This window comes from Callionymus lyra, chromosome 12 (genome assembly GCF_982586985.1).
Source record: "Callionymus lyra chromosome 12, fCalLyr1.hap1.1, whole genome shotgun sequence".
Lineage (NCBI taxonomy): Eukaryota > Metazoa > Chordata > Actinopteri > Syngnathiformes > Callionymidae > Callionymus > Callionymus lyra.
In genome coordinates, this window is record NC_141829.1 from 22082254 (window position 1) to 22096254 (window position 14001).

The 14001-nt window shown below is 35.1% G+C and overlaps 3 protein-coding genes across 3 annotated transcripts; 2 read left to right on the forward strand and 1 right to left on the reverse strand.

Annotated features, from left to right (window-relative positions):
- Window positions 1–731: 731 nt before the first annotated feature.
- mettl8 (methyltransferase 8, methylcytidine) lies at window positions 732–3829 on the reverse strand. The gene is made up of 10 exons (XM_087803765.1): window positions 3710–3829; window positions 3013–3169; window positions 2836–2927; window positions 2465–2757; window positions 2322–2371; window positions 1770–1830; window positions 1403–1542; window positions 1210–1316; window positions 1079–1144; window positions 732–976 (listed from the first exon to the last, which is right to left on the reverse strand). Exons 2-10 carry the CDS (start codon window positions 3162–3164, stop codon window positions 834–836), a joined length of 1104 nt encoding a protein of 367 aa, XP_087659891.1. The 5' UTR covers window positions 3165–3169; window positions 3710–3829; the 3' UTR covers window positions 732–833.
- Window positions 3750–7746, forward strand: dcaf17 (ddb1 and cul4 associated factor 17). The gene is made up of 14 exons (XM_087803764.1): window positions 3750–3923; window positions 4000–4103; window positions 4286–4376; window positions 4472–4608; window positions 4682–4760; window positions 5020–5109; window positions 5177–5281; window positions 5357–5459; window positions 5555–5697; window positions 5955–6064; window positions 6142–6220; window positions 6287–6370; window positions 6974–7129; window positions 7204–7746. Exons 1-14 carry the CDS (start codon window positions 3750–3752, stop codon window positions 7312–7314), a joined length of 1566 nt encoding a protein of 521 aa, XP_087659890.1. The 3' UTR covers window positions 7315–7746.
- Window positions 7747–9886: 2140 nt separating this feature from the next.
- cybrd1 (cytochrome b reductase 1) lies at window positions 9887–12871 on the forward strand. Its single transcript, XM_087804035.1, has 4 exons — window positions 9887–10178; window positions 11003–11211; window positions 12147–12301; window positions 12382–12871. The coding sequence occupies exons 1-4, from the start codon at window positions 9992–9994 to the stop codon at window positions 12641–12643; spliced, it is 813 nt and encodes a 270-aa protein (XP_087660161.1). The 5' UTR covers window positions 9887–9991; the 3' UTR covers window positions 12644–12871.
- Window positions 12872–14001: the final 1130 nt, after the last annotated feature.

A 14001-nucleotide genomic window follows, 5' to 3' on the forward strand; every position in this document is an offset into this window, starting at 1 on the left:
TGCTTTGCCTTTTGGCTCAGCTCTTTCTTCAGTGTGGATTTTTGGTTCCTAATGACTGAAGAAACAGATCCATACATGTCAAGCTTCTTACTTCCCTCATCATCAAAAGTCCCTTGAAAAAAAAGAGAAAGTTACGTTTTTTAATCAAGAATTTGACTCTGGTTTCACTCACAATATTTACATTTTGAAAAAATAAGAAAACTTTACAAAAGTGCAAAAAGAAACATTTGGGGATACTTTCATTTGATTAATTTTGAAATTTGATTTGTCCATGTTCTACAGGTAAGGACGAGCTCATTTAAATTGTATTTGTATATATTTATATTTAGTAATTACTTTTATAATTATTTAGGTTGTTTTGATATTGCACCTTTATTGTTTCGAGTTGAGATGTTTTTGGTGTTAATCGTTTTTATAAATAATAATTTAAAAAAAGGGAAGTCAATACAAAGTGACTTGTAAATAATAGAGTTCAGAACAATTCCACTCATACAAGTTGAATCAGTTTAGTCCAAATAATTATATAGGCAATAAAGACAGTTTAACATCCATTAAATTGGAGTAAACAATATAATGACAATTTAATTTTGACATTCTTGCTTTAGAAAAGTTAACCAGTAAAGGAGGTCAAACATGTCCACAAGCCTGAGCAACAATTCATCTGGTTCTGATCCTGAAAATTGTCTTTAGTAGATGATTAAGATAAAGCTCCACTACATGTAAAAAAAAAATGGTACAAATGTCAATTAACCTTCTATGGATATAATACAAGAAATAACATTTAGGGAATGTTGTTTTATTGAAAAATCGTAAAAATAAATCATACATCTCCTTCAATCGGAGAGCTTCCTGTATTTGCTCTGCATCCACACTCTGTGAATTGAAATCTTCTTTTTTCGGTTCACCTGCAGACGTCTGTCTTCAAGATTCTGAACCTCTGTTAATCCGGCTTTGGAGAATAAATCATGAACTTCCTCTGCAAAAAAAAGAAAAATAGTCCGATCCATCCATGTTCAGTCTTGACAGCAGTTTCATGTAGTTTTGCAACCATGTCATGCATCAACAAATAAAAAGAAACCTTTTGTAAAAAAGTAAACACAGGTTCCATCTCCACGTGTGTAGAAGTTTTCAGACAAGCACCGTCCTGTGTGGAGAAAAGAACACACACAAGTAAAATATATTTCTGTGCACTACTTGTATAACACTCACCTTTTTTAAACCTCAGTTGCGTGAAGTCGTATCTCCCGTAGTCACGAAACAGAATGGTCCCTCCATGTTTAAGGTACTTGGACAACCGGTTGACTACACTCTGCAATCTGATTGGGTAAAAGTAAGGTTTCTCTTCATTTATGTTTGTCATCTTTACCAGGTATTCCCAAGTAATACAATTGCTTTCACCAACCTCTCTGGGCTAATGGCAGAGAGAACAAACACAGCCAGTATTACATCCAGGCTCTGAGGGGGGAAAGGAAAGGAGGCCTTCTCATCACACAAGTCATGCTGAAAAGCATGACATATAGACTCGTCAAAGTCTGGATGGTCCTAGAACAAAGAAGGAAGAAGAAGTTTACCAGGCATGAACAATACTATCTGTCTAAAATGAGTTGTAAAATATACAAGGCATTTAAAAACAATTTTAACCTTAAATTGTGTATGTTCTAATATTATATGTTCCTTAAGGTGAAGATAATCTTAAAAGACATAGTAAGAAATATGTTCAAACTACAATTTCACCTGATAATTTATATAAAAGAAGGACATGTTATTACCTTAAGCAGCTTAATGGCACATGCAGAGAAGTCACAGCAGTACAAAAATGCACCTTTTTCTCTGTAAAAATGAAAGATCACATGTTATGTTAGGATGCAAAAATCCTCTAATATAATATTAAAATATCATTATAGTGGGACATTTTTGAGGATTTTCTAAAATTCAGTTATATCTAAATAGTAATTAATACTTTATCTTAGTTTGGTTTTCCAGACAGTAATTTAAATTTAAACTTAATTTAATTAAAAGAAAAACGTTATATACATACTTCAAACCAAACACCTTCTTGTGAATAGTTACAAGAAATAGCAGAAAATTAATTAAGGTCCCTCAAATAATAATTTCGTAAATCTGTAATTAAAAAAAGAGCTTTAAAAATAAATATTCCACGTTAATTAAATACACAAAAAAGTTTAGATTTTTACTAAACTCGCATGCAACTTTTTGCAAATAGTCATATTTGCAATTCATTAGAATTAATGTGTTAAATTATGCCAAATCTAGATATTTCGATGTATGGTAATGTAAAATAATAAATAAAATGTTTTCACCTTATAAGTTTAACAATTGGAATCCCACTGTTGCCAACCCCACATCCGACCTGTAAAAATCAACATTTTCAATCATATTTGATTATTACGTTAACATTTAAATCTAAATGACAAATAAATGCAAACAGAATATATCTCAAAACCTCAAGTATCCTGTAGGGTGAGCCCTCTCCTGGGAAAGCTTCATTTGTCTTCAGTGGAGCGTCTTCTCGCAAGTGTATCTTTGTGTTTGTCCGACCTTCAAGCCTGGCTTCTGGCTCCGTCGTCCGCTCAGCATGCAGATCACACGGACACTGATCCACAGCCTGACTATCAGTGTTTGGAGGTAGCAGCTCAGGGAACTCGAAGGATAGCCATGTACGATCTTTGAAGAATTTATTTTGGTGAACTTCATAGAACGTGTCCCAGTATTGGCTGGCATCTGATACAAATTTACCTGCAGAGATGATAAGGTAATGGATTGTTAATAAAGTTTCAAAGTTGATCAATGCGAATTTAATATAAGACATCTTACCCCGTTCTTCTAAAGAGATTTGAACAACTGAGTTTTCTTCTGCCCTTTTACGAGCCTTTTCTTTGTCTTCTTCAGTCCACTTTATGTGATCCCTAAGTTAATAAAAAATGTTAAATCCACTAGCATCCTCACAGATACTGTTTGAGAACTGTCATTCATGTTAAATCGTACACTAACCACATGTTATGTTTGAAAATATCATCAGAGTTTGTCAGCATCCTTGAGCCAAGTGGAGCTGAGGGTTTCCCATCACTACTTTTTGATCTTACTGAACATCTGAAGAAACATTTTGCCAGTGTGACGATTGACCGGGGCTGCAGCTTCTTCATTTTGTCTGTAAAAAAAAAGTTTAACTTTTTAGATGCATTTAAACTGATAACAGACTACACAACACTGCTTTTAAACTTTTTATTACATAGTGTGTCATGGAAATACTTACACATCTTTACAATTTCACATTAGATGATAAAAACAACTTCACTTCCTAAATTTAATTTCAATTCCCCAAATGTATGAATGTGCAATAAACAAATGAATATTTATTAAACGCTTATTACACAGCATTTCCTCTTCCGACTCACAAGATGGCGGTAGCGAAACAATAACCACGAAGAAGAGCTGGAAGTCACTTGAAACTACATCAAACTACCTAAATGAGTGCTACTTGAAACTCGCGATTTTTTTAGAGAACATTTTCCTATTTTTATTCTATTTTAAAGACACGTTGTCTCCAAATATTCGTTTTCTTTACCAAGTTAAGTATTCATATGAATACATATAATGATTACCATTAGCTCAACGTAGCTAGCCTCAGCTAGCCGTTAGCGTCAGTCACTCGGGCTCTTTGTGTGCGTCTCCCTGTGGAAATACTTACTTGTTTTGGTTGTTGCGATGACCTTCTGTTGCCGGTGACCATGTCACCTCTCGCATCGTCTTGTAGAACGATAGACCACCGAATGATGGCGCTACAGCAGGGATACGGAACCAACACCACATTGATGTTGACCCGGAGAAGCAGAGGAGGGGTGAGAGATGCTGGAGCTCTGAGCAGACTCAACCTGAAGATCTTAAGAACGCTTCTCCTGCAGGTCAGTCCTCTCTTACATGTCACTGGTAAATCACAAAAGTCACTGAATACTTTATCTTGTTTTTACCCTATTGTAGAAAAACAGAAAGTACACTAAAGTGTGGAGCAAATCATCAGTATCCAGAATAATGTATGAAGACTACAATATCTACTTTGACAACTACCAAAGCTGCTATAATTGGTGAGTTTTTTGCAAACAGTAAAAAGTATTGAGCTGTCTTTTGATATGTTTAAGAGTTCACTTTAATTAAGTTGAGAAAACGCACTAATAAATACTCCTGACAAGCTGTTACTGTGTCATTAATCTTGCACAACTGTGATTTATTAACATGTAACTATATTGTTGTTTTTATTCTATTCCAGCCTTCATTCTGAGCCTCATCTATTATACAAATTACCGAAAAGGAGCAAAGTTGACAAATTTGAAGATCTTCTACTGTGCCAAGGTCCACTTGTAAGTTGCACTTTATAGAGGATGTTGCCAGATCACGTCTGTTTAGCTACTAAATCAGTGATCATTTCAAGAGTGCTTTGCTTTAAACTTTTAAGGGACGGTCCTTAGCGTCTGCTTCTGATCAAAAGCCGAGCCTATTGGCTTTAACTGCGAATAACTGGCTGTATCGCTTGTCTGCGAAAACCGGAGAAGAATTGGAGAGAGTTTTCCTGTCTTCAAGGCATAAATTCAAGTAACTCACAATAATATATTCTTTTTTTTCTTCTCTTGAATGTGTTTTACATTGCTGTGAACTGTCATTGTAGGTATCTCGGCTGGGATTCTGCTCAGGAAATATTTTATGTTAAATCCATTCAAAGTAAAGAAACAACCTTGGCACGGCAGGTAACATTCAATTAAACTCAAAAATATATTTTAAAATCACCTCATATCAGAATCAGAAACTTGTATTGCCAGTGTTGTAAACACAAATAAAATATTGATTGTTGTGGTGGAAATTCTGATATGTTTTAATTTCATTCACTTGTACGTAGAATATACCTATTACTACATTATAAAATACTTTATATAATCCAAGAACATTTTACAGAAATTATGTTCAAACATTCCATGAATTCTTTTCACCCGTCTTCTCACTTCTCAGGTGGGTATTTTGCAGAATAATCTAATGCACTTGGCCATCTTTCGTGTATTTCCTTTGCAAGTGGTAGGTGTTATGGAGATCAACAAAAAGGTAATAAGGTCTTTAACTATTTCTTTTTTTAATTTGATGACTCTTAAAATGTTTCCCGATTGTTCAGATTTTTGGAAACAGTGCAAGAGATTTAATCCTGTCTCAAGGTGTCCTGGCTGTGTCGTACACCAAGTCTGTGAAGCTGTTCAGCTTTGAGCACATTGTAAAACAAGTATGTTTTCAAAAGTAATAAGCAAGTATTTTAATTGAGTAGACAAATGAATATGTTTCTATTTTTTAATTTTAGTTTATGACAGAAAAGTTGACACTTGGAAAACGTAGTTCTCTCCTTGGAGGCCGAATAGTAGGAGAGAGTCCCTTTGGTATCCCTGTGAATATTCAGATCACAGGTAAGATTCACACCCGAAGCATCACGTACGTTTCTTTTAGTGTGATTGGAGCTTTTTTGATAGTGTGCCTTAATACATCTTAATTTCTTCCCTAGAATGTCCTCCTGTGCTTTTTGAGGTTCAGTGTTCTCCTAATGGAATACAGATTGGGGGGTTCCCATGGCACTTCATCCACACCCCTCTCCAGACAGTCCACAAGGGGACGCATCACATCCGCTCTCTGGGGGATGGAACATTGGTACATTATCTTGCAATTAATGACCAACCATTTAATTCATTCAGTAAATGTATTAATTTGTAATCTATTCTAAACTCACTTTGAGAGCACTCTTTGTAAACGTCTGGTCAAGATGGGCTACAGCTGTCTTTGGCACTGCTTGAATATGTCTTGTGGACATCTGTTGTTCAGATTTTAACCAGAAAAAAACATTACTAGGAACACAATGCTTGTAATGTTATTTGAATGCCATAACGTACGTCTCTTGTTGTTTTCAGGCAGAAAATGGAGTTCAGAACATGGACATTTACTCTTTGGAAAGTGATGAGATATTCTTCCATCCAGATGTCTCAGGAAGAATTGTTCATTTTGGACCAACAACCATCAAGTTTGTATTACAGTTTATGTAAAAGGATGTGTTTTCATCTTTACCGTACCAACTTAATCATTATATTTTCTCACCAGCGTCTTGAAACTCATCGATCAGATGAACAAGGCAACGATAGTCAAAGATTTCTGCATTGAAACCAAAAGAAACACCAGTGTAAGTTGATCGTCTGAGAGGCTTTTTGTGATCATTGGCAGTGCTTGAATCTCACCCCTCCTGCAGCCTGCCTCACAGGTCACTGTAACCTCTTCGGGCCGCACCGTGAAAAGAAGAGTTCAGCTACTGGATGACGACCCAGATCAAGAGGTGAGTGAAAAAAAATCCATTCCACTGAAATCTTTAAAAAATAATGAATGCAAAATAGTTACACTGCATTAGCATTATAGAGCCGACTCATACAATCCAGTGGTAACTAAGTAACAGTCCTACAGTGTGAGCAAGTAGTCTAGAAGATCCAGATGGTAATTCAGATCACAGACTGAGTATAATCGTCTGTAACTTGTCCCTTTCAATAGTATACGGTTTGCAGGTTCTTGGGATGTTTGAGCACAGACGGAGAGCGATAAACTCAATGCCACAGGAGAGATTTAATTTTTTCAAAAACAGTTCGATCAGATGTTTACGGCTGGTATTTTAGAGTATCTTTTTTCCAGCGTTTTTTATTTTTATGATTACAAAGCAGTCAAAGAGTCAAAACAATAACTAAGAATATATACTGTAACTAAGATAATGGAAACAATTGTTTAAAGGTTGAGCTGTTGTCTTCAATGCTAATAGTGAGATGAATCTGTTTACTACTACATTCATTGCTCTATTTTCCACTTAAGTACAACCATTGAAAGTTGCTGCATTAAACATGCTTTTATTGAACAAATCGCATTGTTTGCATAATTTCATGTCTCTTGACAGACCTTTCGAATGCTCGAGTACGAAGATGAGCTCGACCTTATTGGAATTTTAGTCACCCACAACGAGGAGAGAGACGGTAGAGCTCGATTCCAACTACATGACAACTTCAGCGGCCGGTTGCTGCAGACGATTGATCTGGTTGAAACCTGGGATGAGGTCAGAAGTTTTACCTACTAAAACCATCTTATTATTCATCTCTACTCATAATTTTCATCCTCATTTTCTTACAGACGTTTCAGCACGAGTTGTATTTCGATAAGGACACACTTGTTCATGTTGAACAGAAGAACAATACTTTCTGCTGCCATGTTTACAAGCTCATGGCGCCCAAGCAGAAATGAACGATCTAAATCAAACATTCACTTTCTAGAAGTTTTTGAAACATGTTCATCAATTATTTTATTTCCCCTTTTTTAAATGCAATAGATCTTTTTTAATCTTTTTTATCTTAAAAGGAAAATGTCATGTTGATACGTCAGTTCTTTTTCAACGTGAATTTATTATCAATGTTCCCATATTTTGGAAGAGAAATTATCTTGAATCGTTTGAAAGGACTTGTTTTGTAAAGTGTGTTATTTTTGCAGGTAGAAAAAAACCACCACTGCAATGGTTGAAGTTCTTTGTGATGTAGATTATAGTAATAATGAATAATTTTTTTTTTTTTTTTTTTTTGCGTTTCTTTGTGACTGAGTCTGATATGCATTTCTAATCAATAAAAAAAATATTTTTTGGACAAATTCAGCACCAGTGGGGGCTCCTTGCCTAGTGTCTTTCTTTATATACAACATTGTGTATTTGTATGTAAATCACTGATACTGTGGACATCAACTGACAATGACAGGGATATTGACAACACTTACAAACAAAATACAAAGCTCAGAATATATATATAAAAAATCAAGTCTTCAGAGAGAAAATACATTATGATTAAAAAGTGAAACATTTCAAGTAAATACCACTGATATCAAACCTGGTCTTAACGTGAGACTAAAACAAAGCCGGTGGTTCTTCTGGGGAGATGGAGTAGACTCTTGACAGAAGAAGGCTAAATACCCTGAGGCATGCAGAGAGAGATGGCTGAAGGGCCAGCTGAAGCCAATATAAGTGAAGCTTTCTCAGACAATCTGCACTTTTGTTTAGGCTGCCAGAGAAAAGAGCCCCTGGAACACTGGGCCGCTGATAAAATCGCCAATCCTTGCTTTCTGTGTTGCTCCTGTTCTTGCTGTTTTGTGCGCTGTTATTTAATATATACATGCTATTGCACCTGCTGTCTCCATAACTTAATTGTTATCAATCATATTTAAAAAATATAGATAAAAAAATATAAATTAATTTTATGAAATCTCTGGGTTAAGAAGAATCACGTTAGTTTAAATGGCAGATGTAAAAACTCTTATTGTTTACCTCCATTGTTTACACTGGTTATGATTACCTAACAAATCTGAAGTAAATGTGTAATGTGTGTATCTTCTTTTGGCAAGAAATAATAAAAATGCTATCTTAACTTAGTTCCCTTAACTTTTACAAACTAGCACATAAAGAACTGTGACCTTTGAGGAACTAGATATGTTTTATGGTGCCTTTACTGACCAATAAGATAAGAAGCAAGAAAGCCAACCCATTAATTCTTCAAGGTTAAAAAACAACTGGTAAAAATGGTTGAGATACATTTTTGAACACGTAAGGTGAAACATATGATACCCTCAGGGAAAGAAACAATATATTGGATAAGGGTTCTGTTGAATAAGCTCTCTTGTCAATATTCATTTGAGGGTAAATATTAGCCCATCAGATCATATGAATGCTACTTTAGGTAAGATGTTATGATTCCTGGGTGAGGTTGTAAAACGAAGATCTGCTACGTTCGTCACCTCAGGGCAATGATTATTTAGGTCAGGTACAGATTGCTGGGGAAAATATAAAGTGTAAATATCGTGTGATAAATTATAACTATTAGAAAGGTAAAAGAAAAAGTTTCAAAAATAGAAAACTCTTTAACTGCAACAAAACCTAGCTGACAAATATGAACTATTTCAGACAGCCGGTCTAACTAGAACGCCAACTATATCAGCCTCTAAGCAAGTGCTGTAACAAAAGAGAACTACACTGCTGTGTAAATGCAATTCGTTTTTTGTTTATTTTTGTTTTATTTGCTCAGAAAGGTTACATCTCAAAAGGTCTGGATAAGCTAGCTAGTATATTATTCTGCTCAAAATGTCTTCCACATTACATCACAGTTAAACTAATATATTCTCATATCATAATCTTTGCATATATGTGGATGTGTATATGTATACTATATATATATGTATACTCTATATATATAGTATATTATATATATATATATATATATATATATATATACATATATATGTGTATACTGTATATATGTGGATATGAATGTATGTCTGTATACATATTTGAATTAATATTTATATTATTATTATTACTTTACTGCCAAGATGCTATTGCACTTTTTCTGATGTACATTTTCTTTTGTTTTATTTTTTCTCAGTTTATCCTACCATTTCCAGACACTGTTGGGCTGAATGAATTATGTGGAAAAAATCAATAAACAAATATCTTGAAAAATGATAACAATTTCTCTTGATCGATTGTTTACCTTTTATGTCACATCGAATAACTAAATTACACTGCAAATCAGTGGTGAACGTGAGAAATACAATTCCCATAATGCATCGTTCTGTTTCGAAACAAGATGCATCCGGGGATTGCAAACTTTATTTTTCAGACCCCATAAGAAAGTCTGTGAACTTATTTCCTCCTAATTGTTATGTGACTTAATTAGAATTACAAAATAACGAATAAACAATTCAATTCCACCCAGGTGGTTGTTTTTAATTATCTCTGACACCGTTTCATAAGGAGTTACAAAAACACTTTTTTTCCCTTCTTAAGAGCCCCGCAGTCACGTGACGTCCTTCTGTCCACAACACGCCTCACTTAAAGTGGACCTGAGGACGCGGGTTGAGTCTTTCACTTCACTTCTGCACTAACATGGAGCAGAAGAAGCAGTTCGTGGGTTTCCTGTCCGCCTCCGTGGCGGTGGCCTTCGCGTCCATCGTTTTCGTCTTGGTTTGGGTCCTTCACTTCCGAGAGGGACTGGGCTGGAACGGCGATGCGGTCAAGTTCAACTGGCATCCGGTGTTGATGGTCATCGGCTTCATTGTGCTGCATGGAGCAGGTGAGAGTTTTCTTGGTTTTAGACACGCTTGAGATCCACCGAGTATTTGTGAAACAACGTGTAAATGTTCTGCTGCATCACGCCCACATCTACAACTAAGCGGATCACATAATAAAATTCTTTATCATCGTTTTAAAACTTTTTTTTTTAATCGGCTTTTAGTTTTCACCATTCCTCATGTTTTCATGTTACAAGTAAAGCTTTTTTCTTCTAGATTATTAACTTTTTTTTTTTAATTAATGTATTTGTTTCAGATAAAAGTTTGTGTTAGTGTCTGGTTCACGCATTTCATACAAAATGAAAGTTTCCGAAAGAGTGGAATTCGATATTTTTTACTCAAATTTTGCGCCCTTTCCAAATGTAAAATATATATATATATATAATGTTTTTTAAAATAGTTGCAACACACATTTGACGATTTAATTAATGAATCGTTTTTATGTGCAGTTTAAAATCAACCTGACTTAACATTTTCATAACACAGTAAGGTAAGGTAGAACTTTATTGATCCCTCAGGAGGATCAATTTCATCCTTTAGGATTATAAATTATTATTAGGAGGATAATGGAATATCTATTAACTAATAACCCATGTGTATGTATACATTCACTACATTTTAAGCCATGTGTCATGTGATATGATCTTAAAGCTTCATTAAATATTGTTTATTTTGTTCTAAATTCTGAGTCTCGGTTTATGAAGGCCTATTTATTTTTATTTTTTTGCTATTTCTCCCCAAATGTTACATGTTTATTGCTTGTTGGTCTTGTCTATCAGTCCTCGGCATGAAGTAGAATGACATAACTAATGTTTTCTGTCTCCAGCTATTATTGTCTACCGACTGCCGTGGACCTGGCAGTACAGTAAACAAGTGGTGAAGTTCATCCACGCAGGCTTGCATCTTCTGGCTTTCATCCTCATCGTGGTGTCACTTGTGGCTGTTTTTGACTTCCACAATGTGCTCAAAATCCCTAACATGTACAGTTTGCACAGCTGGGTGGGGCTGATCGTAGTCATCTTCTATTGTCTACAGGTAAGGGGTATTTTTCCTCAACATATAGTTAGGTCAAAGAATTCCAGACATGATGTCAGTTCGTCTCTGCAATCCCAATCAGGATATCCAGGAGTTTTCTGTAATGGCACAAGGTATTGATGGTGACATTTTGGAGGTGTTCAGAGTTACCATCTGAAACCATGAACGTTTTAAACTTAAAGAGTCACTACTCTCAGTGGTAAAGAAGGAGCTGCTACTGAGTGTGTTGTGCAACTGAGACAAAGAACATTACTCCCATCTGCTGTTCCATTGAGTGCACTGCTAGAAAGGATATTTAGAACGCTTTAAAAAGCATATTATTATATTAATAAATCGCTGTAAAAAGTAATAAATATATATATATATATATATATATATATATATTTAATTGTATTTTTAAATTGTTAAATAAAAAAAGTGTAGAAAAATCAATCCATTTTAATTTAAGGTGTGTAAATTAAGGTCTCACTATTTAATTGTTGTATTTGGTTAGACATTAGAGCTTTATTTAGAGTTTATTCCATCCAAAATGCTGCTTTTATAATTCTGTCATGTATGTAAGCAGTACAGATAAAAATGATCTGTCTTTTACATAGTTGATAAACAAAGGATTTAAGATTTGAATGTCAGAATGAGAATTTCATAAATGTCTTGTTTGTTCTGGAGTTTTTGTTCATGATCTCAGACTTGACGGTAAGCAAATGAAAGGGGTCATTTGAGGCAGGTTTGTGGTGTCATAAGAGATCTGCCACATGCAGCTGGGAGACCACATTGTAAAACGTTTACTATGTCACAGTGCCAGACAACAATCTTAATAAATGCAACCCAACTTATTAAATTAACTTAAATTCTTCTCTAAAATAAACCAGGTCTGATTAAAAGAAGAAAAAAAAAGATTGATTATTAAAAGTGTTATTGGCTTTCTGTTTTAACAGATTGTTTTGGGAGTCGTTTTTTACTTACTTCCTGTCACCCCATTGTCATGGAGAGCAGCCTACATGCCGATCCATGTCTTTAGTGGACTTCTGCTTTTCGGAAGTGTAATTGCTGTGTCACTCATGGGGTTCACCGAGAAGCTGATATTTTCCCTGTGAGTACATGCAACAAATTAAACAGTTTTTCGAATGGAAACTGCTGTGTAACTGTCTGTGTATGTTCTTTATCACTCAGAAACGACCCGAAGTACAAAGACTCTCCACCAGAGGCCACATTCGTGAACGTCCTGGGATTGCTGGTTGTTGTTTTTGGAGGCCTGGTTCTTTGGATTGCCACTCGGCAGTCCTGGAAACGGCCCAATGAGCAGATCCAGCAAATTCTGAATAGTGATGAGGAAGGTTACGACAGCACCAAAGTCACCCCTTCACTGTCCCAACAGTCTGAAGAAGCTGGTGGGGACTTCAGAAGGAGAAAATTAGAAGATGCTGAAAATTAGGTTGATACACTGATTAATATATATGGACTTAAAGCTTGTAGTTTAAAATGTCACTTTTGTACTTGGCGATGTATGAAACTATTTGCACTTAAATGCTTAAAATGTTTAAATATATTTGAGGTACCTTGAGGATTGTATATGAGCATTGTATATGAGAATCCTCAATATCTGAGTATTCTTTTTTATGAAACCGTTTGAGGCTGCAATTAAATAAAAGTTGACTGTTGACTTTTCCGTGTTTATCTTGTTAATATTGTCTAACATCTTAATTATTTCCAGGAGGTTGCTGGAATGAGGCGAACATTTTTTAAATACCGGATCCAAAGGAGCAAAAGAATATCTGCTAATTATCACGACTGTAATGCGATTTTAAAGACATGAAAAGTGCAAGTTATGTCTGTTTTAGGAAAGATCAGTCGAGCACGATGGAGGAAATCAAAGATTCAATAGGAAAAATATTTGGGCTGTTCTGGAAATGCTGAAAGCCTGTGTTGAGTACTGTGGCAAACACTTGGAATCAATGTACCATTGGCATTAAGTGTATCTACATGAGTTTTAAGCATATGTAAACCATTTCAACAATTTTGAATATAACTTAACAATTTAAGCACTTTGTTAATACCAAAACAATTTAAATGAACATTGTCGAAACAACCAACATGTTAATTCAATGGTGTCTTATATTGATCTTGGACCTCTATTATACTCATCAGTATGTGTCTGTTTGTACAAAACTCTTTTTTTCATTAAAATATTTACATTAGTTAATGTTCTTAAGCCCCACCCACTGAAAACAATTTATGGAGATTACTCTGGTTTACCATAACCATACCCATTCTACTGTGATTGGTCTAGCATCATATTGAAAATATCCCAGCACCAGAAAACTTCCTTGACTTCCAGCTATAATCTTTGTCGAGGAAGAATTGTTTATTTATTCCTGGCATTCCTGACTTAAACCCCCCCCCCCCCCCAAAAAAAAAAACTCAGTCAGTTAGGTTCCAGAATAAATGTCACTTTTAAAGGGAAGTCCCAGATAAAACTCTCATCTTAAATCTGTTGACTTGTGTGTGTGCAATCAGTAATGCAAAGATCTTTATTTTAAGAAGGGGAAGCGGCATCTTTTTTTGTATGTCTTATGTATTAGATTGGGTTACATATATAACTTAATTAAACCTTTATTAAAATTAATTTAGAAAAGTAGTGCTTGCAAGGAGAGAGAACGTGCTTTAAATCATACTTAATAAACCTCCATGAAAATATTTGTCAATGCAAATCATTCGGATTTTAATGGTTTGATTTACACCCGCTCACAGGTAGATGGCAGTAGTATCTCACTACAACTGCTGTGAACTCGC

Excerpts from the sequence above, each read along its gene's own strand:
- mettl8 (XM_087803765.1), bottom strand. The coding sequence starts at position 3,164 with ATGAAGAAGCTGCAGCCCCGGTCAATCGTCACACTGGCAAAATGTTTC. Across the intron at positions 1,543-1,769 it reads GTGCCATTAAGCTGCTTAAG|GACCATCCAGACTTTGACGA; the intron begins GTAATAACATGT and ends TCTTTGTTCTAG. Across the intron at positions 1,317-1,402 it reads TCTGCCATTAGCCCAGAGAG|ATTGCAGAGTGTAGTCAACC; the intron begins GTTGGTGAAAGC and ends TTACCCAATCAG.
- dcaf17 (XM_087803764.1), top strand. The coding sequence starts at position 3,750 with ATGTCACCTCTCGCATCGTCTTGTAGAACGATAGACCACCGAATGATG. Across the intron at positions 5,282-5,356 it reads TTGAGCACATTGTAAAACAA|TTTATGACAGAAAAGTTGAC; the intron begins GTATGTTTTCAA and ends TTTTAATTTTAG. Across the intron at positions 7,130-7,203 it reads TGGTTGAAACCTGGGATGAG|ACGTTTCAGCACGAGTTGTA; the intron begins GTCAGAAGTTTT and ends ATTTTCTTACAG.
- cybrd1 (XM_087804035.1), top strand. The coding sequence starts at position 9,992 with ATGGAGCAGAAGAAGCAGTTCGTGGGTTTCCTGTCCGCCTCCGTGGCG. Across the intron at positions 11,212-12,146 it reads TCATCTTCTATTGTCTACAG|ATTGTTTTGGGAGTCGTTTT; the intron begins GTAAGGGGTATT and ends CTGTTTTAACAG. Across the intron at positions 12,302-12,381 it reads GAGAAGCTGATATTTTCCCT|AAACGACCCGAAGTACAAAG; the intron begins GTGAGTACATGC and ends TTTATCACTCAG.